General features: G+C 51.2%; 3 protein-coding genes across 12 annotated transcripts in view; 1 reads left to right on the forward strand and 2 right to left on the reverse strand.

Annotated features, from left to right (window-relative positions):
• POLR2F (RNA polymerase II, I and III subunit F) overlaps positions 1-8,205 on the reverse strand; it is a 34,190-nt gene extending 25,985 nt beyond the window's left edge. For 2 of the 3 annotated variants that reach the window (XM_032139937.2, XM_058432013.1), the window contains exons 1-4: positions 8,147-8,205; positions 7,400-7,522; positions 4,069-4,138; positions 779-909 (exon numbers count right to left, since the gene is read on the reverse strand). In XM_032139937.2, the coding sequence (XP_031995828.1) occupies positions 779-909; positions 4,069-4,138; positions 7,400-7,419 (221 nt within the window). In that variant the 5' untranslated portion in view covers positions 7,420-7,522; positions 8,147-8,205. The remainder of the gene's footprint in view (positions 1-778; positions 910-4,068; positions 4,139-7,399; positions 7,523-8,146) is intronic. The other variant, XM_032139936.2, reaches the window with a different exon arrangement.
• On the forward strand, positions 7,585-17,948 carry CUNH22orf23 (chromosome unknown C22orf23 homolog). 7 transcript variants are annotated; one of them, XM_032139914.2, is made up of 7 exons: positions 7,587-7,758; positions 8,052-8,163; positions 9,673-9,735; positions 14,005-14,187; positions 16,319-16,450; positions 16,954-17,054; positions 17,225-17,948. In XM_032139914.2, exons 2-7 carry the CDS (start codon positions 8,061-8,063, stop codon positions 17,537-17,539), a joined length of 897 nt encoding a protein of 298 aa, XP_031995805.1. In that variant the 5' UTR covers positions 7,587-7,758; positions 8,052-8,060; the 3' UTR covers positions 17,540-17,948. The 7 variants fall into 7 exon arrangements, with proteins under 7 accessions (XP_031995808.1, XP_031995805.1, XP_031995807.1 ...); XM_032139916.2 differs by having other exon boundaries at positions 7,588-7,861; XM_058432010.1 differs by having other exon boundaries at positions 7,751-7,861; positions 8,073-8,163.
• A 1,512-nt stretch (positions 17,949-19,460) lies between these two features.
• MICALL1 (MICAL like 1) overlaps positions 19,461-24,883 on the reverse strand; it is a 35,062-nt gene continuing 29,639 nt past the window's right edge. For both annotated transcript variants that reach the window (XM_058432008.1, XM_032139864.2), the window contains 3 exons: positions 24,103-24,217; positions 23,501-23,547; positions 19,461-20,751 (listed from right to left, as the gene is read on the reverse strand). In XM_058432008.1, the coding sequence (XP_058287991.1) occupies positions 20,630-20,751; positions 23,501-23,547; positions 24,103-24,217 (284 nt within the window). In that variant the 3' untranslated portion in view covers positions 19,461-20,629. The remainder of the gene's footprint in view (positions 20,752-23,500; positions 23,548-24,102; positions 24,218-24,883) is intronic.

The raw sequence follows: 24,883 nt of genomic DNA on the forward strand, positions 1-24,883 counted from the left end.
AAAAAAAAAAAAAAAAAAAAAAAAAAGAAAAGAAAATTGCTCGAGCCCAGGAATTTGAGGCTGCAATGGGCTATGATCAGGCCCCTGTGCTCCAGCATGGACAAGAGAGTGAGATCTTGACTCGGAAAATAAAACAACAAAGAATCACCATGGCCGGGCACGGTGGCTCTCACCTGCAATCCCAACACTTTGAGAGGCAGAGGCAGGTGGATCACTTGAAGCTAGGCATTCGAGACTAGCCTAGGCAACATGGCGAGACCCCGTCTCTATTAAAAACACAACAATTAGTTAGGCATGGTGGCACATGCCTGTAATTCCAGCTACCTGGGAGGCTGAGGCACAAGAATCACTTGAACCTGGGAGGCAGAGGTTGCAGTGAGCTGAGATTGTGCCATTGCACTCCAGCCTAGTGACTCAGCAAGACTCTATCTCGAAAAAAAAAACAACAAAAAAAAACACACTGGTACACATTGGCTCTGAATTCACCTTTTTTGCTGCACTAATCTGACAGGCAACCATCTAGTTCAGGTTTTTTTTATCATTTTTCTCCCATACTGTTACTTGACTTCTCAGATGTTCATGTCCTAGTTCTCCTATTAGATCACAAGCTACCTGAGCACAGGACCCTAGCACAATGCCTGGTACGCAGGGACGGCACCACTTTTGGAATGTGAGAGCAGAGAGTCTGTTTTCAGGTGCCAGGCTGGAAAAGATCAGCAGTACAAGAGCTCACTGTGGCCTGACAGATGGAGAAAACAGTGAAGGGGCAATCACTCACGCAATCTGGAGCGCTCGGGTGCCCAGCACACGGGCTCGCTCGTACTTGGTCATGTATGGCGTGGTGATTCGCTTCTGGTTGGCCTGCGGTCGCTCCCCAGAGGGGAGGATCTCGACATTCTCTTGGCCTTCCTGGACACCAAGACAAAAAAGAGGAAAAGTCTCAGGTGGCATTTTTGGGTTACAGGGAGGGTGATAATGACAACAATCACAATCCTCGCTACAGCCACCATTAATGCTTACTGCATGCCAGGGGACCGCATGACTGCTTCCTAACAACTCATGTAATCCTTACAATAACCTTATGAGGCAGGATTACGGTTCTCATTTCAGAGGCTTGGAAAGTCAGCTAACCTGACCAAGCCTCAGACCTGGTAATGGAGGTCTGAGATTCCAGAGCTGACTGTGTCATCCAGAAGAGAGCAGAGGGCCTGGAGATGGGGTGGTATCAGAATGTTGGTCCTGTAAAAGAGGTCCTGGCACAAAAAAATTACCCTAAGCAGGAAGCTAGGAATAGTCTCCCCATCTTTCAGATAGGGGAGCTGAGCCAATGGGTCAAGTGGCTAGAAAAGTCAAGATGGGCCGGGGGCGGTGGCTCACGCTTGTAATCCCAGCACTTTGGGAGGCCGAGGCGGGTGGATCACGAGGTCAGGAGATGGAGACCACAGTGAAACCCTGTCTCTACTAAAAATACAAAAAATTAGCTGGGCGTGGTGGCGGGCGCCTGTAGTCCCAGCTACTCGGAGGCTGAGGCAGGAGAATGGCGTGAACCCGGGAGGCGGAGCTTGCAGTGAGCCGAGATTGCGCCACTGCACTCCAGCCTGGGCGACAGAGCGAGACTCCATCAAAAAAAAAAAAAAAAAAGTCAAGATGAAGGCAGGAATATTTAATAATTACTTACTAAGCATTTGTCCTGAGCCAGATATTGTTAACAGATGCTGAGAAAGAAAGCTAGGAATTTCTGCTCTCAAAGAATTAATGGTCTAAAGGGGAGACAAGAGTAAACAGAGCAGGTGCTATGAAGGGTGCAAAAAAGTTCCCGAGGAGGTGGGGACACCTCACTCACACTGGGGGTTAGGAAAACTCCAAGGATGAGACTTGAGCTCACCTAGAAGGATGAGCAGGAGCTGTCAAACCAACGAGGAAGGAGGCAACATGCAAAGGCATAGAGCAGAAAGAGGTTTGGACAACTAGTTGTGGACAATAATTAGAAAAAAAGGTGCGTAGAGGATTGTAGGCAGGAGAATAAATTCTGTGGTTATAAAGAATGAAGTAAACAGGCCAGGCACGGTGGCTCACACCTGTAATCCCAGCACTTTGGGAGGCCGAGGCAGGCGGATCACAAGGCAGGAGATCGAGACCATCCTGGCTAACACGGTGAAACCCCATCTCTACTAAAAATACAAAAAAAAAAAAAAAAAATTAGCCGGGTGTGCTGGTGGGCGCCTGTAGTCCCAGCTACTCGGAAGGCTGAGGCAGGAGAATGGCATGAACCCGGGAGGCGGAGCTTGCAGTGAGCTAACATCACACCACTGCGCTCCAGCCTGGGTGACAGAGCAAGACCCTGTCTCAAAAAAAAAAAAAAAAAGGTTGACCCTGAGTTGGGCATGGTGGTGAAGAACCTACAGTCCCAGCTACTCAGGAGGCTGAACTGGAAGGATCACTTGAGCCCAGGAGTTCAAGGCTGTAGTGCGCTATGACCACACCTGAAAATAGCCATTGTACTCTAGCCTAGACAACGTAGCAAGACACCACTTCTTAATTTAAAACAAGCAAACAAACAACAACAACAACAACAAAAACAGAAAGAAAGGATCACTCTGGATACTCTGTTGAGAATATTCTGCAGGGGGCAGTGGTGGAAGTGGAGAGGCCATTTAGGAAAGCCAGTAGTAACTGAGCATGTGGGCAAGTAAGAACGGGCGCTGAAAGGAGAAGAGCACACAGAGCAGAGTCTGGAGTGAGACTGAAGCAGGAAAACCAGCCACACAATTACTGCAGGAATGTAGCTGAAAAGCAGTAAGATCTAAGCCAGGTTAAGGCACCAGGAGTAAAAAAATGCAGACAGGGCTGAAGTACATCTAGGAGGCACAATCTACATGACAGGGATGGAAAGGGGACCAGAAGGATGGAGAAGGACGCATCTGACTCAAGTGAAAAGGTATCTGAAAGTGCCACGCAGAGAGAGAAGGCTCCATGTCTCTCCAGAACATAACTGCATTTTTTCCCTCATCAGTCACACAGGACAGAAAGCCCTACTTTCCTCTTGAGGCTTGCAACCTATCCATCTAGCTGCTCAAGCCAGAAACCTGAGAGTCGTCCTTGTCACCACTGACTTTCTCAGCCCTATAACCAACCCACCGAAATAACTCTTTCATCTGTCTTCTCATCACCTGCACTACCAGCACCTACAGGCCTCTCACCTTTCACTCTTGCCCTTCCCCAATTCACCCCTTACTCGAGGCAGGAATGTACTTTCTAAAATGTAACCTCAGCCGGGCATGGTGGCTCATGCCTGTAATCCCAGCACTTTGGGAGGCCGAGGCGGGTGGATCACAAGGTCAGGAATTCAAGACCAGCCTGGTCAAATTAGTGAAACCCCGTCTCTACTAAAAATATAAAAATTAGCTGGGCGTGGTGGTGGGCACCTGTAATCCCAGCTAGTTGGGAGGCTGAGGCAGAGAATTGCCTGAACCCGGGAGGTGGAGGTTGCAGTGAGCCGAGATCACTCCACTGCATTCCAGCCTGGGTGATAGAGCGAAACTCCATCTCCAAAAATTAATTAAATAAATAAATAAATTAATTAATTAATTAATTAATTAAAATAAAATAAAATAAAATAAAATAAAATAAAATGTAACCTGGACCGTGTCCTGGCTCAAAATTTGTCAGTAGCTTCCCATTGCCTTTAGGCTACAAAATACTGCCTCATCTGAGCCCTGCTTACCTCTTCCCTTTGCTTTCTAAGTAGTCCCACCCTGCAGAAAGCACCTGACATATAATAAACATTCAACACATGTTTGCCGAATGAAGGAAGGCACCATTTAACTTGTCAGTGAACTAACTGCCCCAGAAGCCACAGGCTGTGGACCACATGGACAAAAGCTTTCAGGCCCACCCTGCAGGGCTGTTCTGCTATGCAAGACTGGAACACAGCTCACTCTAACTGGGAATGCTTATGACAGGGGCCTTGACCACAAATAGAAGGCAGACACATTCAGCTAATCATCACCCGTTAGACTATTTGGCAGCTTGGGCTGCAGAGGTGGGAGCCTGAGGCTGAATACTGACCTCTTCGGCATTCTCCAAGTCATCTAGCCCTTCGTCCTCCTCCACATCATCAAAGTCGTCGCCATCAAAACTGTACAGGAAGAAGAGATCAGTTACTTAGAGCATCATTTACAAGAATCAAAGAGGGGCCAGGCATGGTGGGTCACACTTGTAATCCTGGTACTTTGGGAGACAGAAGCGGGTGGATCACTTGAGGCCAGGAATTCGAGACCAGCCTGGCCAACATGGCAAAACCCCGTCTTTACTAAAAATACAAAAATTAGCCGGGCATGGTGGCACATGTCTGTAATACCAGCTACTTGGGGGGCTGAGTCACAAGAAATGCTTGAACCCAGGAGGTGGAGGTTGCAGTGAGCCAAGATTGCACCGCTGCACTCCAGCATGGGTGACAGAACAAGAACCTGTCTCAAAATAAATAAAATAAGAAAAATAAAAAAATAAAAATCAGAGGCAGGGCATGGTGGCTTTGTATTGTGGCTCTGGGATTAAGCCTGTAATCCCAGCACTTTGGGAGGCCAAGGCGGGTGGAATTCAAGGCCAGCCTGACCAACATGGTAAAACCCCGTTTCTACTAAAAATACAAAATTAGCCAGGAGTGGTGGTGGCACATACCTGTAATCCCAGCTACTTGGGAGGCTGAGGCACGAGAATCACTTGGACCCAGGAGGCGGAGGTTGTGGTGAGCTGAGATCACGCCATTGCACTCCAGCCTGGGCAACAAGAGTGAAACTCCGTCTCAAAAACGCCCCCCCAAAAAAAAAACAGAAAAAAAAAATCAAAGAGGGCAGAGATCTGTGTCTTGCCCAGTATGTAGGAAGCACTCAATAAATATCTACTTAATAAGTAAATCAGCTGGGTGCAGTGGCTCGCGTCTGTAATCCCAGCACTTTGAGAGGCCGAGGTGGGTGCATCACTTGAGGTCAGGAGTTCGAGACCAGCCTAGCCGACATGGAGAAATCTCATCTCTGCTAAAAATACAAAAAAATTAGCCGGGTATAGTGGTGGGCGCCTGTAATCCCAGCTACTCAGGAGGCTGAGGCATGAGAACTGCTTGAACCCGAGAGGTGGAGGGCGCACTGAGCCGAGGTCACCCCCCTGCACTCCAGCCTGGGTGACACAGCAAGACTCCTTCTCAAAAAAAATAATAATAAAAATAAAAATATATAATAATAATAATAATAAAGTAAATCCGACTTTTGTTCCATTTTACCCCTTCGATTTTTCCCCATCTGCCCCCAAAGTTTGCTAGGACTCATTCATCATCACTGTTTCCCTCTCTACTGGATCATTCCCATCAGCATTTTTTTTTGAGACAAAGTCTCGCTCTGTAGTCCAGGATGGAGTGCAATGGCACGATCTTGGCTCACTGCAACCTCCGCCTCCCGGATTCAAGCAATTCTCCTGTCTCATTCTCCCGAGTAGCTGGGATTATGGGCACACGCCACCATGCCCAGCTAATTTTTGTATTTTTAGTAAAGATGGGGTTTCACCATGTTGACCAGGCTGGTCTCGAACTCCTGACCTCAGGTGATCTACCCTCCTCGGCCTCCCAAAGTGCTGGGATTAGAGGTGTAAGCCACAGCACCTGGCCCCATCAGCATTTCAACATGTGCTTTTCCTCATCTAAAAAAAAATTTAAAAACCCTTCTCTTCTCTCTCCCCCATAGCCCTAATTCCATGGTGCCCTTTGAAGCAAAAATGTGTGAAAGAGCTGTCCACCCTCATTGTCTTCCTCTCTTCCCATTTTGTCATAATCTCACTCCAGAAAGCCTTTCACCCCAACAGCTCCATCAAAACCACTTTTTTTTTTTTTTTTGGGGGGACGGAGTCTTGCTCTGTCGCCCAGGCTGGAGTGCAGTGGCGCAATCTCGGCTCACTGCAAGCTCCGCCTCCCGGGTTCACGCTATTCTCCTGCCTCAGCCTCTCCGAGTAGCTGGGACTAGAGGCGCCCGCCACCACGCCCGGCTAATTTTTTGTATTTTTAGTAGAGACGGGGTTTCATCGTGGTCTCGATCTCCTGACCTCGGGATCCGCCCGCCTCGGCCTCCCAAAGTGCTGGGATTACAAGCGTGAGCCACCGCGCCCAGCCAAAACCACTTTCCAAGCTCATTAATGATCTCCACGTTGCTAAATCCAATGGCCAACTCTCCTTCTCATTTAGCCTGATCTATCAGCTGGCACATTAGGCCACTTGCTCTCTTCACTTGACTCCAAGGACACCTCACTCTCTTGGTGTTCCCCCACCTCCCCGGCTTCTCTTTTCCCCCAAGCACTCAATGTCCAAATGCCCTAATGCTCAGCCACGGGTCATCTCCTCTTCTCTACTGACACTCACTGGGAATGCGGTAGCAATCCCACACGTTTCTTATTTTTATCTTCAGACTAGCTCTCTTTGCACCCACACATCCAACAGGTAATTTTTTGGCTCTATCTTTAAAATAGTAATATATCCAGAATTCAAAACCAGTTCTCACCACCTCTACTCTTACCACCCTACTATAAGCTACTGATTTCTCTCATCTAGATTACTACAAGCAGGCCGGTCACGGTGGCTCACGCCTGTAATCCCAGCACTTTGGGAGGCCGAGGCGGGTGGATCACAAGGTCAGGAGTTCGAGGCCAGTCTGGCCAACATGGTGAAACCCGTCTCTACTAAAACTACAAACAATTAGCCAGGCGTGGTGGTGCACGCCCATAATCCCAGCTAGTCGGGAGGCTGAGGCAGGAGAATCCCTTGAACCCGGGAGGCGGAGGCTACAGTGAGCCGAGATCGCGCCACTGCACTCCAGCCTGGGCGACAGAGTGAGACTCCGTCTCAAAAAAAAAAAAAAAAAATTACTCAACGAACCGTCCCAGACTTTTATTTAATGCCACCCGGTGGAGCTGCCCCAGACCCTCCTCTGGAGTACTCCTATACTACAGACTTCTAGAACTGGGGAAGTTCACGCGACCACCGTTACCTGCTTGCTTGCTTACTTATGGGCCTGTGCCCCCTCTTCTAGAAAGTGAGCACGTGGAGAGGCAGGGACGATTCTTCATTCACCTCAATATTCCCACTGCATGACACAGAGCCCGGCTTGCTGGAACATTTGCTGAAGGACACCTTTTCTACGGATCCCCTCTGGACCCTCGAACCTGGGCCCTCCTGTGCCTCCAGCCGGGGCTATGCTCCTGGGTCCCCGCTCTTCCCTTCCTCGGCTCCGCCGGCCCCCGCAGGACTCCAGTCCCCTCAGACATTGCCCCTAGACGCCAGGCTCCTCAGCCGACCCAAGCCTTGCCTCACCCGCCCCTTCCGAGGTTGTCGCAAAGGCCACTCCGCTCCCGCACTCACTTGTCCTCGTTGTCTGACATGACACTCTCGCCTCTGCGACGCCGCTGCGCCCCGGTACCGAGCGAAGACCCGCAAACACCGCCACTACGACTCGCGCGGCGCCTTGCTTATCTTGCGCCTGCGCTGTAACCCAGAGGAAATCACTTCCGGGAGGCAGGACAGAGGGGGAAAGTGCGCATGCGCCGACTGGTGGGTGCGCGTTTCTATAGTAGCCAGAGGCGCTAGCTGCCAGCTCCAGCAGCCCAGATCGCGCAGTATTTCTGCGTGGCACCTGTGCGGATGCGGCTGTAAAGCAGTGGTCACCGCCTCCGGGAGCCCACTTCTATGTGGAGAGGGGAGCACCCAGAGAGGGTCTTAGGGTGAAATTTCAATTTTGGCATATCACTCAGTGGATACTGTCGTGACTATGGCTATGTTAACACTTCCTTCCTCCCGAGGAGACCTCCCTGCCACAGGCGCTGGGTCAGAATGAGGACTGTGTGTGTCTATCTGTCTGTGTCTGGATGGGAGGTTTGGGCACTGTCGCAATATTAACTGGCGAAATCATTCTCTGGCTTGATCCCCGCTTCCAGACTTCTGGGGCGTTGGGCGTCGGGGAACAGAGATTAGGGATAGGAGACGGGGGTGTGTCATTGCGTCTTTCCCTCCTCAGAGTCCTCCCATGGCTTCACAGAAGCAGATGGAGGTAGTGACCAAAGGAACTGGGTTCCGGCGCCGCCCCAAGACGACCACTTACACCCCGGGTACCTGCGAGCTGCTCAGAGGTTAGTGCGTTAAAGCAGCGATCCCAGCCTTTTTGGCACCAGGGACCGGTTTCGTGGAAGACAATTTTTCCACTGACGGAGGTGTGGGGAATGATTTCGGGATGAAACTGTTCCACCTCAGATCATCGGGTATTAGATTCTCATAAGGAGCGTGCAACCTAGCTTCCTCGCGTGCGCAGTTCACAATAGGGTTCGCGCTCCTATGAGAATCTAAGGCCATCACTGACCTGAAAGGAGGAGGTGAGGCTCGCTAGCCTGCCGCTCACCTCTTGCTGTGCGGCCCGGTTCCTAACAGGCCAGGGACTGGTACCAGTCCACGGACGGGGGGTTGGGGACCCCTGAGTTAAAGGATGAGAGAAGAATGGTGGTAGTTACCCTCTGTAACTCAGTTCCCCTGTACCTGACCTGTGGCTTAGCAATTGCTATTTTCCTTTACAGATAAGGAGCCTGGGGTTCAGAAAGCTTCAAAATTCTACTGCATATGTCTTAGTCGGGGGCGGGGCGGGGGGAGGGGAAGTTTCAAGGTGCTACACCTTGCCAAAAGTCAAAGAACTAAAATTTTTAGAGTAGTTAACTCCTATGCATCCTTTAGATCACACTTTCAACTTTCCCGAGGAAGACCTCTCCTCCTTACCACCACAGCAGGATCAACTGTTATGCGCCCTCACACATTTTCCTTCACTGGGCTTAGCACAAGCTGTAGTCAGTTATTTGGTGTCCCATCTATCCCTCCAGATCATGAATTTCATCAGGCAGGAACCGTGCCTGTTTCGGCTCACAATTGTAGCTCCAGCCCCTGAAACCTGATGAACAAGTGTTCATGTGTTCTTTTGCTCAACAACTTTTTTGTTTTTTTCCAACAACAACATTTTTAAGTCTACCATGTGCCTTAGACTCTGTTTTAGGTGCCAGGGATACAGCAGTGAAAGAAAATGAGGTGGCTCACGCCGGTAATCCCAACACTTTGGGAGGCCAAGGTGGGCAGATCACCTGAGGTTAGGAGTTCACAACCAGCCTGACCAACATGGAGAAACCCAGTCTCTACTAAAAATACAAAATTAGCCGGGCATGGCGGTGCATGTCTGTAATCCCAGCTACTTGGTAGGCTGAGGCAGGAGAATTGCTTGAACCCAGGAGATGGAGATTGTAGTGAGCCCAGATTGCGCCATTGCACTCCAGCCTGGGCAACAAGAGGGAAGCTCCATCTCAAAAAAAAAAAAAAAAAGAGAGAAAGAGGAAAAAATATTTGTTAACAGACGGCAGAAATTTTATTAAACCAGCAAAAATTCTTGTTATCATAGAGCTAATATAGAAGGATAACAATAAAATAAAATATATAGAATTTTAGGTGGCCATTAAGTGCTATAGAAAAAACGAAGCAGGAAAGATAGAGAAGGCATGCTCAGTGCAGAATGGGGCTAGGATGTAGGGTTTTAAATTTCAGTAGGGCATCAGGTGAAGGCATCCGCCTGCAGCCCAGGAGGCCTCATAGAATGCTTTGTCATGCAGTGATGATGAAGGAATCCAAACTGACGAACATCCAGCAGCGCCACATCATGGACATCATGAAAAGTAAGGGGCAGTCCACAGAGGCTTCCTGGCCAGAGGTATCTGGGGCCACATTTTTAATGCTTCTCCATGTTAAGGGAGAGAGGACCTCATATAAAAAAAACAAAGACAGCCAGGCACGTGGCTCATGCCTGTAATTCCAATACTTTGGGAGGCTGAGGCAGGAGGATGGCTTAAGCCCAGGAATTCAAGACCAGCCCGGGAAACACCACAAGACCTCATCTCCACAAAACTTTTTTTTTTTTTGATACAGAGTCTCCCTCTGCTGCCCAGGCTGGAGTGCAGTGGCGCAATCTCGGCTCACTGCAAGTTCTGCCTCCTGGGTTCATGCCATTCTCCTGCCTCAGCCTCCCAAGTAGCTGAGACTACAGGTGCCCACCACCACGCCCGGCTAATTTTTTGTATTTTTAGTAGAGACGGGGTTTCATCATGTTAGCCAGAATGGTCTCAATCTCCTGACCTCATGATCTGCCCACCTCGGCCTTCCAAAGTGCTAGGATTACAGGCGTGAGCCACCACGCCTGGCCAACTTTTTTGTTTTGTTCTGAGATGAGTCTCTCTCTCTGTCGCCCAGGATGGAGTACAGTGGCATGATCTTGGCTCAGTACAACCTCCGCCTCCTGGGTTCAGGCAATTCTCCTGCCTCAGCCTCCTGACTAGCTAGGATTACAGGCGTGCACCACCATGCCTGGCTTAATTTTTGTATTTTTAGTAGAGACTGGGTTTCACCATGTTGGCCAGGCTGGTCTCGAACTCCTGACCTCATGGATCTGCCTGCCTCGGCCTCCCAAAGTGCTGGGATTCCAGGCATGAGTCACTGCACCCAGCCTCCAAAATTTTTTTAAATTAGCCAGGTGTGGTGGTGCCAACCTGTAGTCCCAGCTACTCAGGAGGTTGAGGTGGGAGGATCACTTGACCCTGGGAGGTCAAGGCTGCAATGAGCTATGATTGCACCACTGCACTCCAGCCTGGGCGACTGAGTGGAGCCTAATCTCAAAATAATTAAAATTAAATTAAATTAAATTAAAATAAAAACAGGTCAGGTCGGGTATGGGAGCTCACACCTGTAATCCTAGCACTTTGGGAGGCTGAGGCGGGCAGATCACCTGAGGTCAGGAGTTCAAGACCAGCCTGGCCAACATGGTAAAACCCTGTCTCTATGGGCCGGGCGCGGTGGCTCACGCTTGTAATCCCAGCACTTTGGGAGGCCGAGGCGAGCGGATCACGAGGTCGGGAAATCGAGACCACGGTGAAACCCCGTCTCTACTAAAAATACAAAAAATTAGCCGGGCGTGGTGGCGGGCGCCTGTAGTCCCAGCTACTCGGAGAGGCTGAGGCAGGAGAATGGTGTGAACCCGGGAGGCAGAGCTTGCAGTGAGCCGAGATTGCGCCACTGCACTCCGGCCTGGGTGATAGAGCGAGACTCCGTCTCAAAAAAAAAAAAAAAAAAAAAACCCTGTCTCTATGAAAATACAAAAATTAGCTGGGCATGATGGTGGATGCCTGTAATACCAGCTACCCAGGAGGCTGAGGCAGGAAAATTGCTTGAACCCAGGAGGCAGAGGTTGCAGTGAGCCGAGACCACACCATTGCACCCCAGCGTGGGTGACAGAGCAAGACTCCATCTCAAAAATAAAAAATAAAAAAAAACAGGTCAGGTGTGGTGGCTTATACCTATAATCCTATCACTTTGGGAGGCTAAGGCAGGAGGATTTCTTGAGCCCAAGAGTTCAAGACCAGCCTGCCTGGGCAAGACACATACATACTGGGGTGTACCTGTAGTCCCAGCTACTCAGGAAGCTGAGGCAGGAGAATCACTTGAGCCCAGGAGTTCAAGGCCAGCCTGGGCAACACAGCGAAACCTCTCTCCACAACAAAATTTTTGGGTGTGTGACCAAAAAAATTAATATTTCTGACCCCTCACTCCTGGGGAATTGACCTTGTAGAGGCTGTACGGCCAGAAAAGGTAGACAGGCACAGATCAAAACAGTGGATGAACCAGGTGCGGTGGCTCACGCCTGTAATCCCAGCACTTTCGGAGGCCGAGACAGGCAGATCACCCAAAGTCAGGAGTTTAAGACCACCCTGGCCAACATGGTGAAACTCCATCCCTACTAAAAATGCAAAAATTAGCCAGGTGTGGTGACCCGGGCCTGTAGTCCCAGCTACTTGGGAAGCTGAAGCGGGAGAATAGCTTAAACCCGAGAGGCAGACGTTGCAGTGAGCTGAGATCGCACCATTGCACTCCAGCCTGGGTGACAAGAACAAAACCCTGTCTCAACAACAACAACAAAAAAATTAGCCAGGTGTGGTGGCACATACCGTAATCCCAGCTACTCAGGAGACTGAGGCACAAGAATCACTTGTACCCAGGAGGTGTAGGTTGCAGAGAGCCAAGATCACGCCACTGCACTCCAGCCTGGGCAACAGAGGGAGACTCTGTCTCAAAAAAACAAAAAATCAAAAAAAAAAAACAATGGATGGGACCTGCTCTAAGCTGGGCTTTATGGCAGTTGAGAGGTGGGGTCAACTGACCAGACAGGTGACACACTTGGATGGCCTGGGGGAGAAGCCCCAGGGATGGCCAAGCACGGGGATGGACAGCAGGAGGGATAGGTACCTGCTATCATCCAAACTGTCCCTGCTTGTCCATGGACCACACAGAAAGTTTTAGGAACCCATCCATAGAAATTCAAGCATCAGCACAAAGATTTGATGTACAAGAATGTTTATTGCAGCATTGTTTGAAGTAGTAAAAAACAAACCTAGAAATAACCTAAATTTCTGAAACAAGGAGGTGAGCTGAATAAATAATATATCCATTCTAAGGATACTAGTATATAGCTATAAAAAATAAGTTATATATAAATGGATTGATCCTGGACAGATGTCCATGAAAAAATGTTAAGTGAAAAGAGTCTGTTATTTTAATATATTACAGTATGATCCAGTGTTTGAAAGAATCTTATATGCACATATATCTTTGAACATGTTTGTATAAGCATCAGAAAGGAAGGAGACCACCAAACTGTTACCATTATCACTCACTCATTCATTATAGAGGGGTGGGATTGGAAGGAAGAAGAGAAGACTCCTTGTACTGTTTGACTTGTTTTGTTTTGTTTTTTGAGACAGAGTCTCACTCTGTTGCCCAGGCTGGAGTGCAGTGGCTCAATCTCGGCTCACTGCAACCTCCACCTCCTGGGTTCAAGCGATTCTCCTGCCTCAGCCTTCCCAATAGCTAGGATTACAGGCCTGCATCACCACGCCCAGCTAATTTTTGTTTTTGGGGTTTTTTTTTTGAGACAGTCTTGCTCAGTCACCCAGGCTGGAGTGCAGTGGTGCAATCTTGGCTCACTGCAACCTCCACTGCCTGGGTTCAAGTGATTCTCCCGCCTCAGCCTCCCAAGTAGCTGGGATTACAGGCACCCATCATAATGCCTGGCTAATTTTTTCTGTTTTCCTTTAGACATGGGGTTTCACCGTGTTGGCCAGGCTGGTCTCAAAGTCCTGACCTCCAGTGATCTGCCCACCTCGGCCTCCCAAAGTGTTGGGATTACAGGCGTGAGCCACTGCACTTGGCCTTTTGACTTATTTTAACAGGTAGGTTTACTTTTATTTTTATTTTATTAATTTTTTTTTTGAGACGGAGTCTTGCTCTGTCGCCCAGGCTGGAGTGCAGTGGTGCGATCTCAACTCACTGCAAGTTCCGCCTCCCAGGTTCACGCCATTCTCCTGCCTCAGCCTCCTGAGTAGTAGGGACTACAGGTACCTGCCACCACGCTCGGCTAATTTTTTGTATTTTTAGTAGAGACAGGGTTTCACCATGTTAGCCAGCGTGGTCTCGAATTCCTGACCTCAAGTGATTACCCATCTCGGCCTCCCAAAGTGCTGGGATTACAGGCGTGAGCCGCCGTGCCCGGCCAACTTTTATTTTTAAAAAGTGGCCGGGTGCAATAGCTCATGCCTATGATTCTAGCACTTCGGGAGGCCAAGGTGGGTGGATCACTTGAGGTCAGGAGTCCAAGACCAGCCTGGCCAACATGGCCTGTCTCTACTAAAAATACAAAAATTAGTCAAGCATGGTAGCACATGCCTGTAATCCCAGTTACTTGGGAGACTGAGGCAGGAGAATCGCTTGAACTAGGAGGCAGAGGTTGCAGTAAGCCAAGATCGTGCAGCTGCACTCCAGCCTGAGTGACAGAGCAAGACTCAGACTCAAAAAAAAAAAAAGCCATGTGTGTCCTCCCACCCCAACTCTTCATTCCCCAGGAGGAGATGCTTTGCCCCTACAGTGCAGCCCAACATCCAGCCAGAGGGTCTTACCTTCCAAGCAAATAGCCTCGCCCATCTACCTGCCTCCCATCCTCACAGCCCGTCCCCACCTCCGGCCTGCCAACATGTGCCAAGCCAATGGGGCCTACAGCCGGGAGCAGTTCAAGCCTCAAGCCACCAGTAAGTGAGGGTCTCAGCTAGGGCCTTTCTCCATCTCCTTGGGGGAGGACAAGGGAGAGGCACACGAGCAGCCCACAGGGCAGGCGGGAAGGTAGCTAATCAAATCCCCATGTACTTTGTACCAATGCTCTTGAGCCTCAGCACATGTTAGCTTAGGGGTATTCAGGGCACAGAGGAAACCAGTCAGATGCTCCTCTTTTTTTATTTTTCCAGAACTCAGGATTAACTGGAATCTACCAATTCCTGATGATAGCGGCTATCAGGGCTTAAGGCCACAGCCTAACCTCTCCCTGCAGCCCCTATACAAAGGTTGCCACTACAGGCATCACCAAGGCCCCAGGTTCCTGAGCTTTCTTAGCCTTGCTCTGCTAAGTTTTGACAAAACTTTTTTTTTTTTTTTTAAGACAGATCCTCACTCTGTGACCAGGCTAGAGTGCAGTGGTGCTATCTTGGCTCACTGTAACCTCCGCCTCCCGGGTTCAAGCAATTCTCATGTGTCAACCTCCTGAGTAGCTGGGATTACAAGCGTCCACCACCATGTCCAGTTAATTTTTTTAGTAGAGATGGAGTTTCACCATGTTGGCCAGGCTGGTCTTGAACTCCTGGCCTCAAGTGATCCGCCCACTTTGGCCTCCCAAAGTGTTGGGATTACAGGTATGAGCCACTGCTGCTGGCTTTTTTTTTTTTTTTTTTTTTTTGAGACAGTGTCGCTCTCATTCTGTCACCCATTCTGTAATGCAGTGGCATGATCATAGCTCACCGCAGCCAGAACTCCTGAGCTCAAGCAATCCTCCTGCCTCAGCCTCCAGAATAGCTGAGACCACAGGTGTTCACCACACCCAGCTTTATTTTTTGAGACGGAGTCTCACAGTGTCACCCAGGCTGGACTGCAGTGGCACAATCTCCGCTCACTGCAACCTCCACCTCCTGGGTTCAGGCAATTCTCCTGCCTCAGCCTCCCAAGTAGCTGGAATTACAGGCACCCATCACCATGCCCTGCCCAGCCAATTTTTTTTTTTTTTTTTGAAACGGAGTCGCTCTGTCGCCCAGGCTGGAGTGCAGTGGCGCCATCTCGGCTCACTGCAAGCTCCACCTCCCGGGTTCACGCCATTCTCCTACCTCAGCCTCCCAAGTAGCTGGGACTACAGGAGCCTGCCATCATGCCCGGCTAATTTTTTTGTATTTTTAGTAGAGGTGGGGTTTCACCATGTTAGCCAGGATGGTCTTGATCTCCTGACCTTGTGATCCGCCCACCTCGGCCTCCCAAAGTGCTGGGATTACAGGCGTGAGCCACCATGCCCAGCCCATGCCCAGCTAAATTTTTGTATTTTTAGTAGAGATGGGGTTTCACCATGTTGGCTGGGCTGGTCTTGAACTCCTGACCTTGTGATTTGCCTGCCTCAGCCTCCCAAAGTGCTAGGATTACAGGTGTGAGCCACCGTACCTGGACTTTTTTTTTTTTTTTTTTTTTTAGATATAGGATATTGGCCAGGCATGATGGCTCATGCCTGTAATTCCAGCACTTTGGGAGGCCAAGGCTGGCAGATCACTTGAGCTCATGTGTTTGAGACCAGCTTGGGCAACATGGCAAAACTCCATCTCTACTAAAAAAAACAAAAACAAAAACAAAAATTAGCTGGGCACGATGATGTCCACCTGTAGTCCCAGCTACTCGGGAGGCTGAGGTAGGAGGATGACTTGAGCTCGAGAGGTTGCAGTGAGCCGAAATTGTGTCACTGCACTCCAGTCTGGGCAACAGAGTCAGACCTTGTCTCAAAAAAAAAAAAAAAGAAAAAAGAAAAAGAAAAAGAAAAAAAAGAGATGGGGGGTTCTCACTACATCCATTAGGCTGGTCTTGAACTCCTGGTCTTAAGCAATCCTCCCACCTCAGCCTCCCAACGTGTTGGAATTACAGACCATACCCAGACTCTTTTCTTGGTTCTTTCAACCTCTTCCTGCCTCTCTTGACAGTACAGTATTGCTCAGGAGAACCCAGGGTAGGAGCCGGGTGTACGAAAGCCCTGTCTGCATGACCAGGCACCCTGCAGCAAGCATGTGCACTTGGGAACACAGACCATGAATGAGGGCACCCTTCACGGCCTAACTAGGTCATTTCTTTTTGGCCCCACAGGGGATCTGGAGAAGGAGAAACAAAGACTCCAAAATATCTTTGCCACGGGGAAGGACCCAGAGGAACGGAAAAGAAAGACCCCTCCTGCACGACAGGAGGTTCCAGCCCCTGAGCTAGACCAATTTGAAGAGTGTAAGGCTCCGATGGACCAGTCATGCTGGGGGTGGGGGTAATGTGAGGAGGGGGCTCAGAATTGGATGGAGCAGTCAGGGGATCCCTGGGGGCCAACAAATGAGAAACACTATTTATTTATTTAGAGACAGTCTCGCTCTTATTGCCCAGGCTAGAGTGCAGTGGCGTGATCTGGACTCACTGCAGCCTCCACCTCCCAGGTTCAAGCGATCCCTCCTGCCTCAGCCACCTGAGTAGCTGGGATTACAGGCGCCTGCCACCACGCTTGGCTAATTTTTGTATTTTTAGTAGACACGGGGTTTCACCATGTTGGTCAGGCTGGTCTCGAACTCCTGACCTCGTGATCCACCCACCTCGGCCTCCCAGTGCTGGGATTACAGGCATGAGCCACCGTGCCCGGCCTAGAAACACTATTTGACAATAGAACCGCTTCCTCTCCTCAAGAGAGGCAACCCGCTGCCCGCATCCCTCACGGGAACCTGACAGCCCTCTCCTCTGTCCAGTGGTGAAGGAAATCCAGGAGAGGAAAGAATTCCTGGCCGACATGGAGGCCCTGGGACAGGGCAAACAGTACCGAGGAATCATCCTTGCTGAAATCTCCCAGGTAGGAGAAACAACCGGGGAAGTGGGGAGGGGAAGGGCCCAGCACCAAGTGCAAATGGAAATACAGGGCCACCTGTGGCAGGGTTCAGGGGTCAGGCTCTAGCTCACTGCTGTGACAGCTCCTCAGGTTCCTAGCCCTCATACACCCGCTTTCCCTGATGCCCTTTGCAGAAACTCCGGGAAATGGAAGACATTGACCGCAGAAGGAGTGAGGAACTTAGGAAGGCTCTTACCACCACTTCATCTGTCTCCAGAGACGGGCAGGGTAGCCCAAGCTCGACCACTGGAGTCCACTCCTCTGCCAGGCAGGGCCATCCTCAGGCTAGCCCATCCTACCAGCCTTCAGCCACGTCAGATGGTGGCACAGCACTGCCCTGCAGTACCCCAAGGCATACTCCGCAGCCTAGCCCCTGCCCCGGAATGCAGTTGGAGCCTCAGACTCACAGCCCCATCCACAGAGAAGCAAGGCCCGAGCATCCCTACTAGGACGTGTGTCTATAGGTATCCACTGGGCCTGCTTCCCAACACCTCTGGCCTGTGGCCTGCTCATTTAGTTTTCTGAATTCAGGAATGAATATGATTCCTTTCTTCCTGTTTTAGGATTTACTTATTTGATTTCTTACCGCCTTAGGCAAGTATTCAACCACAATGATTAACTGGCCAATAAAACATATTTAACGTGGGTCATTACAAGCAGCATTTTGTTTTCAGAGGGATAAGCTTATTTGTTTAAGGCGTTAGACTTTGTCAAGCATAGATGGTTTCTAGCTACCTGTTTGCATATTTCAAGTGGCAATGGGAACCAACCTCTTGGGCACCCCATGGCTGGCTGCTGTGGTGGGTGCTGAATTCCACTCTGTTAATGATCTCAATAAACCTCTGCAATGGTTCATTATCCCTCTGTGAAAACTAAGTCTCAACAAGATACCACAACCAAGGGCATTTAACTGGCAAGCCGTGCACTCAGGATTAAAAGCTGGCTTTAGCTTTATGTCTTTCCACTATACCCATGGCCACAGAAAGAAACATGAAAGGGTGGGAGTGACCTAGAGCCCTGGCCTGGGAGTTCCAATCCCTGCATGTGCCGTGTGACCTTTCTTGGGCAAAACCCACCAGCTCCGTGCTTGTGCATCTATGAGGCCCTGCTGGGAAGGAGTCACCTGACACCTTGTCCTGTACACAGCACATCTGTCCCCCTCCCCTCTGGCTCCTGATACCCATGATCCCTACCTTCTCCAGTATTCTGTCATTTGCCTGTCCCAGTAAGTCACCAAAATATTTTGGAAATATCAACCCTGTCTCGGGCACCTGGAGGAGTCCCATAATCCCATCAGGTCACATGACCCAAGTTTCGGTTTGCAGAATAAAACGGCCCTGTAAGTGGTGAGGCCCCAATCAAGGGCCGGCTCAGGGACATCCCATGGAAAGCCTCTGTGTCCACACACCCTCAAGAACCTGAGGGCAGAGGGTGCAATCTAATGGGAACAGTTGTCCTCCACCTCGAAGGCCCCATCATGTGGTCAGGAGGCAGCAAACCAGAGAACCCCAGGACAAATCCAGCCCACCCTGGACACACAGTATCAGCCGACCCTTGATTGAAATTCAGGCTAGTGGCCGGGCACGGTGGCTCACGCCTGTAATTCCAGCACTTTGGGAGGCCGAGGTGGGTGGATCACAAGGTCAGGAGATCGAGACCATCCTGGCTAACGGTGAAACCCCATCTCTACTAAAAATACAAAAAATTAGCCAGGCGTAGCAGCGTGCACCTGTAGTCCCAGCTACTCAGGAGGCTGAGGCAGGAGGATGGCGTGAGCCCGGGAGGCGGAGCTTGCAGTGAGCCGAGATCGCGCCACTGCACTCCAGCCTGGGTGACAGAGCGAGACTGTCTCAAAAAAAAAAAAAGAAAGAAAGAAAAATTCAGGCTAGCTTTCAGCATTTACAAATTACACACACATAAAATCTGGATTTCTAGCTTCTTATGACAAAGGATCTGGCAACACTGGGCCCACATTCAGCCCCACAGTCGACTTGACTTGCCTCCAGTTCACCCCTGCCCCTGCCAGCTTAGTCTCCTGACACCGAAAGAGCCCGTCGGAGCTGTCACCCGGCTTCGTGCGTGTTACCTGTCTGGCCCTGAAAAGGCCCTGGAGTTGGTGGCGCCAGCTCCAGGCCAACAGGCATGTTTAGAAGGAGCCTGCCAGGGGCTGCATGGCCGAGGAGCCACCTCTCCCTGCAGAGGAAAGGGATCCTGCCCAGTGGCAGGCGGTGAGGGCAGAGATCCCTCTTGGAGGATGGCCCCAACATGGCCTCTGGGTGACCAGAGATGCTCAGCCACCAGGTGTGGCAGAGGCAGGTGGGAGGGCAGACAAGGCTGCCGCTGTGGCCCGAGGCTGCAGGGCACTGGCAGTTGAGGTTGTCCGTTTATTGGTGAGGAAACTCCTCGAGAGTTAATACAGTGTGATCTTTTCCCAGAGGTGTGTAGAGGGAAGGGGGCCTAGAGGCATCCCAGAGATAGCTTATAGCAACAGTGCTTTGACCAAGAGCTGCTGGGCACATTTCCTGCTGAAAAGATGGTGGTCCCCATCACTCCTCCTCTCCCATAGCCATCCCAGAAGGACGAGTGGCCATCAGGCCTTCAGTGGGAGGGAGTCAGGGAGAGAACAGACAACAGAGCAGACAGACCAGTGATGACCACGGGCAGGAGCGAGCCTCTTCCCTGGACCGGGGTGGCAGAGGAAAGCCTAAATGAGGGGTCAGACTACAAACGTTAAGGAACCGAGATGAGCACCTGCTTCAAGTGCACCCTTCCTACCTGACAACCAGGGATCAGAACTGCAGCCTGGGGGCAGCACTAGGAGCAGCTAACAGAGCACCCACCTGCCCCAGCATGGCCATCGCAGCCCTGGTCCTGGCAAGGGAGGCTCCCCGTGGAGTGAGGGGAGACGAGGGCAGCCACTCCTGCAGCTGTGAGGGAGAGAGGGATGGATTTGCCCGTCAGGCCCATTCACGTCTGACAGTACAGGCCACTCAGTCATAAACTCAAACTTAAGACTTCAGAAACAGAGCTCCTGAGTGAGGGAAAAAGAGATCCAGGGGCACCTGCACAGGACAGGAAGACAGAGACTCAGAGCCAAGAATGGGGCAGGAAGAAGCCAGTGTGGCCCGGCCCCACTTGCTGGCCTGCCTGGAAGAGCAGAACCCTGGAGGCGAAGACCCAGGCCAGAGCTCATGGCAGGGGCTGGGCAGGGTGAGGGGGCAGATGTGCTCAGCAGGCGCCCCTCCCTGGACCCTGGGACTCTATTTGCCCCTTGGGTCCGTCACAGCATCCGCAGTCATCAGAATCAGGTTGGGGAGGGCTGAATCACCGCTGCCTGGGGCTGGGAGAAGAAACAAGAGACTCTTTGGCCCAGAGCAGTCAGAGGTCCCTGAGGAGGAAGAGGCCATCACCCAGAGGATCCCTCCCCTTAGTCATCTTCCTCCTGACTGATCTGAGGGGAGCAGGGCGCCCCCTTCAAACAGAGCACAGCCCAGGAGCTGGTCCAGGAGGGGGCAGTCCCCAACTGGCTTCTCGTGCTGTTAGCTCTTGTCTCTGGGGGACTTGCTCTTGGCATCACGTTTGTTTCCTAGCAGTTTCAACATCTTCATGGTCTTGAACTTCCCCTTCTTCTTGCCCTCGGGTTCAGCCTCCCTCTGGAACTCTGCAGCACAGAGAGGGGAGCACTTAACAAAGTGGAGAAGAGGGGTACATCCAGGGCAGGCTACAGCCAGTGACACAGGCCTGGGCATGGGCAGCAGGGCTCAGCCCAGCCCCACCACTTCCTGTGTGGAGCCAGGGAGGGACAAGCCACTCACTTTTCCCAGCCTCTGTCTCTTCACCTAGAGGATGGGGCCCATCCTCCCCCTCCCCACCTCCAGTGTTTGGGGAAAGATCAAGATGGTCAGCACACGTAAGAGCTCTGCTGAATCCGGGAATTCTTTTTTTTTTGAGACTGAGTCTCGCTCTGTCGCCCAGGCTGGAGTGCAATGACGCGATCTTGGCCCACTGCAACCTCCGCCTCCCGGGTTCAAGCAATTCTCCTGCCTCAGCCTCCCGAGTAGCTGAGACTACAGGCGGGTGCCACCACGCCCCGGCTAATTTTTGTATTTTTAGTAGAGACGGGGTTTCACTGTTAGCCAGGATGGTCTCGGTCTCCTGACCTCGTGATCCCCCCCGCCTCGGCCTCCCAAACTGCTAGGATTACAGGCGTAAGCCATCGCACCCGGCCTAGAATCCAGGAATTCTGAAGCATGGCATCCATTTATCTTTTTCTTTTTCTTTTTTTTGAGACAGAGTCTGTCACACAGGCTGGAGTGCAATGGCACAGTCTCAGCTCACTGCAAACTCTGCCTCCTGGTTCAAGAAATTCTCCTGCCTTAGCCTCCCAAGTAGCTGGGATTACAGAAGTGTGCCACCACACCCAGCTAATTTTTGTATTTTTAGTAGAGACGGGGTTTCACCATGTTGGGCCAGGCTGGTCTCAAACTTCTGACCTCAGGCAATGAGCCCGCCTCAGCCCCCTAAAGTGCTGGGATTACGGGCGTGAGCCACCGTGCCTGGCCCCATTTATCTTTTTTTTTTTTTTTGAGATGGAGTCTTGCTGTGTCGCCCAGGCTGGAATGCAGTGGCACGATCTCGGCTCACTGTAACCTCTGCCTCCTGGGCTCAGGCAATTCTTCTGCCTCAGCCTCCCCAGTAGCTGGGATTACAGGCAAGCACCACCATGCCCGGCTAATTTTTGTATTTTTAGTAGAGACAGGGTTTCACCATGCTGGCCAGGCTGGTCTCGAACACCTGACCTTGTGATCTGCCGGCCTCGGCCTCCTAAAGTGCTGGCATTAAAGGCGTGAGCCACCACGCCTGGCCCTCATTTATCTTTAAAAGGCTAGATTCACCCAGGCTGGTGCCCACAGCTCTGTTACTTACAACACAAACGCTGTCAGAGCAAGAGAAACCTTCAAAATCATCTGTCTGAGCCCCTAATTTTATAGACAAGGAAAATGTAGGCCTTTGAAAGGGACTAATACCAACGGAGCTCTTTGTAGGGCCAGGGCCCTCAGCTTAAGTTTTACATATTATCTCAGTAATCCCAGCACACACCTGTGAGGGGGTGCCATTTTCACCCCCATTCTGCAGATATGAAGAATGAGACCAGAGTAGTAGAGTGGCCGGCTCAAAGTCACCCAGCTCATAAGTGCCAGAGCTGGGACTAGAACTCAAGTAGTCTGACTTGGCCTGAGTCAAGACCTAACCACAAGGCCACAAAGTGAGGTACTGGTAAAACCAAGACCAAAACCCAAATCCTGGCCAGGAACACTGGCTCACGCCTGTAATCCCAGCATTTCGGGATGTTGAGGTGGGGAAATCACTTGAGGCCAGGAGTTCGAGACCAGCCTGGTCAACATGATGAAACCCCGTTTCTACTAAAAATACAAAAAAATTAGCCAGGGCTGGGCACAGTGGCTCACACCTGTAATCCCAGCACTTTGGGAGGCTGAGGCAGGCGGATCACCTGAGGTCAGGAGTTCGAGACTAGCCTGGCCAACATGGCGAAACCCTGTCTCTACTAAAAGTACAAAAATTAGCCGGGCGTGGTGGCAGCTAATCCCAGCTACTCAGGAAGCTGAAGCAGGAGAATTGCTTGAACTCAGGAGGCGGAGGTTGCAGTGAGCTGAGATCGTACCACTGCACTCCAGCCTGGGTGACAAAAGCAAGATTCTGTCTCAAAAAAAAAAAAAAAAAATTAGCTGGGGTTGGGGCACGGGGCCGTTTTTTCTGTTTTTTTTTGTTTTTTTTTTTTTGAGATGGAGTCTCCCTCTGTTGCCCAGGCTGGAGTGCAGTGGCGTGATCTCGGCTCACTGCAAGCTCTGCCTCCCAGGTTCACACCATTCTCCTGCCCCAGCCTCTCGAGTAGCTGGGACTACAGGCTCCCGCCACCATGCCTGGCTAATTTCTTGTATTTTTAGTAGAGACGGGGTTTCACCGTGTTAGCCATGATGGTCTCGATCTCCTGTCCAGTACTCTTTTAACTGTTTCAAGCACCACTTGGTCCCCAGGAAGCACTGCTTTTTGGGCCCACAGACTCCAGCAAAACCAGCTGCAGATCTCAAGGGGGAATGCACAGCTGAGGGCAAATCCACCCTGGGAAGATGCCTCCCATATACCACAGTCGTCTCTGTGGGCATCAGGGCATCCCACGGCTACCCTCCAAGCCTAAGCCGCAGCCTTCCTGGCTGTATGCTGGCCTCTCTTGCTACACGCAGCCCTCTCTGCAAAACAGAGGCTGCGGAGTTTGTGCACAGCCATCCTGGTAGTGCCCACTCCAACCCTCCCTTCAACCAATCCCTCCCTTCCAACCCCAGTGTTGAAGTTCAAGTGGGCACCAGCCTCATCCCCAGCAAGGGTCTCACCTTTCTTCTTGATCATGGCTTCCAACATCTTGTCTTCCTCTTCCTCCCTGAAATAAGCAGCAGCAGTTAAGCTGGGTGCGGTGGCTCACGGCTGTAATCCTAGCACATTGGGAGGCCAAGGTGGGTGGATCACCTGAAGTCAGGAGTTCGAGATCAGCCTGGCCAACATGGTGAAACCCCGTCTCTACTAAAAATACAAAAAGTAGCTGGGTGTGGTGGCTCATGCCTGTAATCCCAGCTACTCGGGAGGCAGAGGTAGGAGAATCGCTTGAACCTGGGAGACAGAGGTTGTAGTGAGCTGAGGTTATGCCATTGCACTCCAGCCTGGGCAACAAGAGTGAAACGCTGTCTCAAAAAAAAAAAAAAAAAAAAAAAAAAGCAGCAGCAGCTGAGAGTCCCACAGGAGGAAGGAGCAGATGCCCTCTCTGTCCACACAGGGCTGAGCAATGGTGCACTGGGATGGCTGGTAGGAGGGCAGGGCTGGCCTGGCCTGAGGCATGGACTGTGTCTTTGGCTCTCCAGGGAGCTGCCCCACCCATGGGTCCCAGAGCCTCACCTGCTCTGGCCCTGCCCCCAGAAGCCCCTACCCCTGGCCATGTCACCTCTGCCGGTCCTCATCCAGGCAGTTGATGATAGCGTTGCGCTGCTCAATGAGGGTCACAAGCTCCTGCATCAGCACCTTCTCCCGGGTCCGGTCCTCCTCTGTCCAGTCCTTTTCTGCCCAGGGAGAAAAGTTAGGGGGCATGAGTGGTAGGAAAGCCCTCTTCCTCCCTAGGCTGCCAGGAGCCACTGCCTAAGTGCAGCAGGCCAGCCCCATGCTAAATACCATGCTAGAAACTAAGAGTGCAGAAAGGAAGGGCCCCGATAGGTCGATAGGTGGGGCTTACAAGTTCCTTTTTTTTTTTTGAGACGGAGTCTTGCTCTGTCGCCCAGGCTGGAGTGCAGTGGCGTGATCTCGGCTCACTGCAAGCTCTACCTCCTGGGTTCATGCCATTCTCCTGCCTCAGCCTCCTGAATAGCTGGGACTACAGGCGCCCGCCACCACGCCTGGCTAATTTTTTGTATTTTTAGTAGAGACGGGGTTTCACCATGTTGGCCAGGATGGTCTCGATCTCCTGACCTCGTGATCCACCCGTCTCAGCCTCCCAAAGTGCTGGGATTACAGGCGTGAGCCACCGCACCCGACCAGGGCTTACAAGTTCTTAGGGAAAACAAGGTTGTGACAGAAGAGACCAAGGACACCAGGCTGCCTACCAAAGAGCCCTGCAAGGGGCCCCAGCAGGGCCAGCACAGCACCTGCTACAAGAACAGGGCGGCACCAAGGGTCTCATGCTCATGTTCATTCATCCATTCAACAAATGTTCACTAAGTGGCTTCTGGTGG

This window comes from Hylobates moloch, unplaced genomic scaffold (genome assembly GCF_009828535.3).
Source record: "Hylobates moloch isolate HMO894 unplaced genomic scaffold, HMol_V3 SCAFFOLD_19, whole genome shotgun sequence".
Taxonomy (NCBI): Eukaryota; Metazoa; Chordata; class Mammalia; order Primates; family Hylobatidae; genus Hylobates; species Hylobates moloch.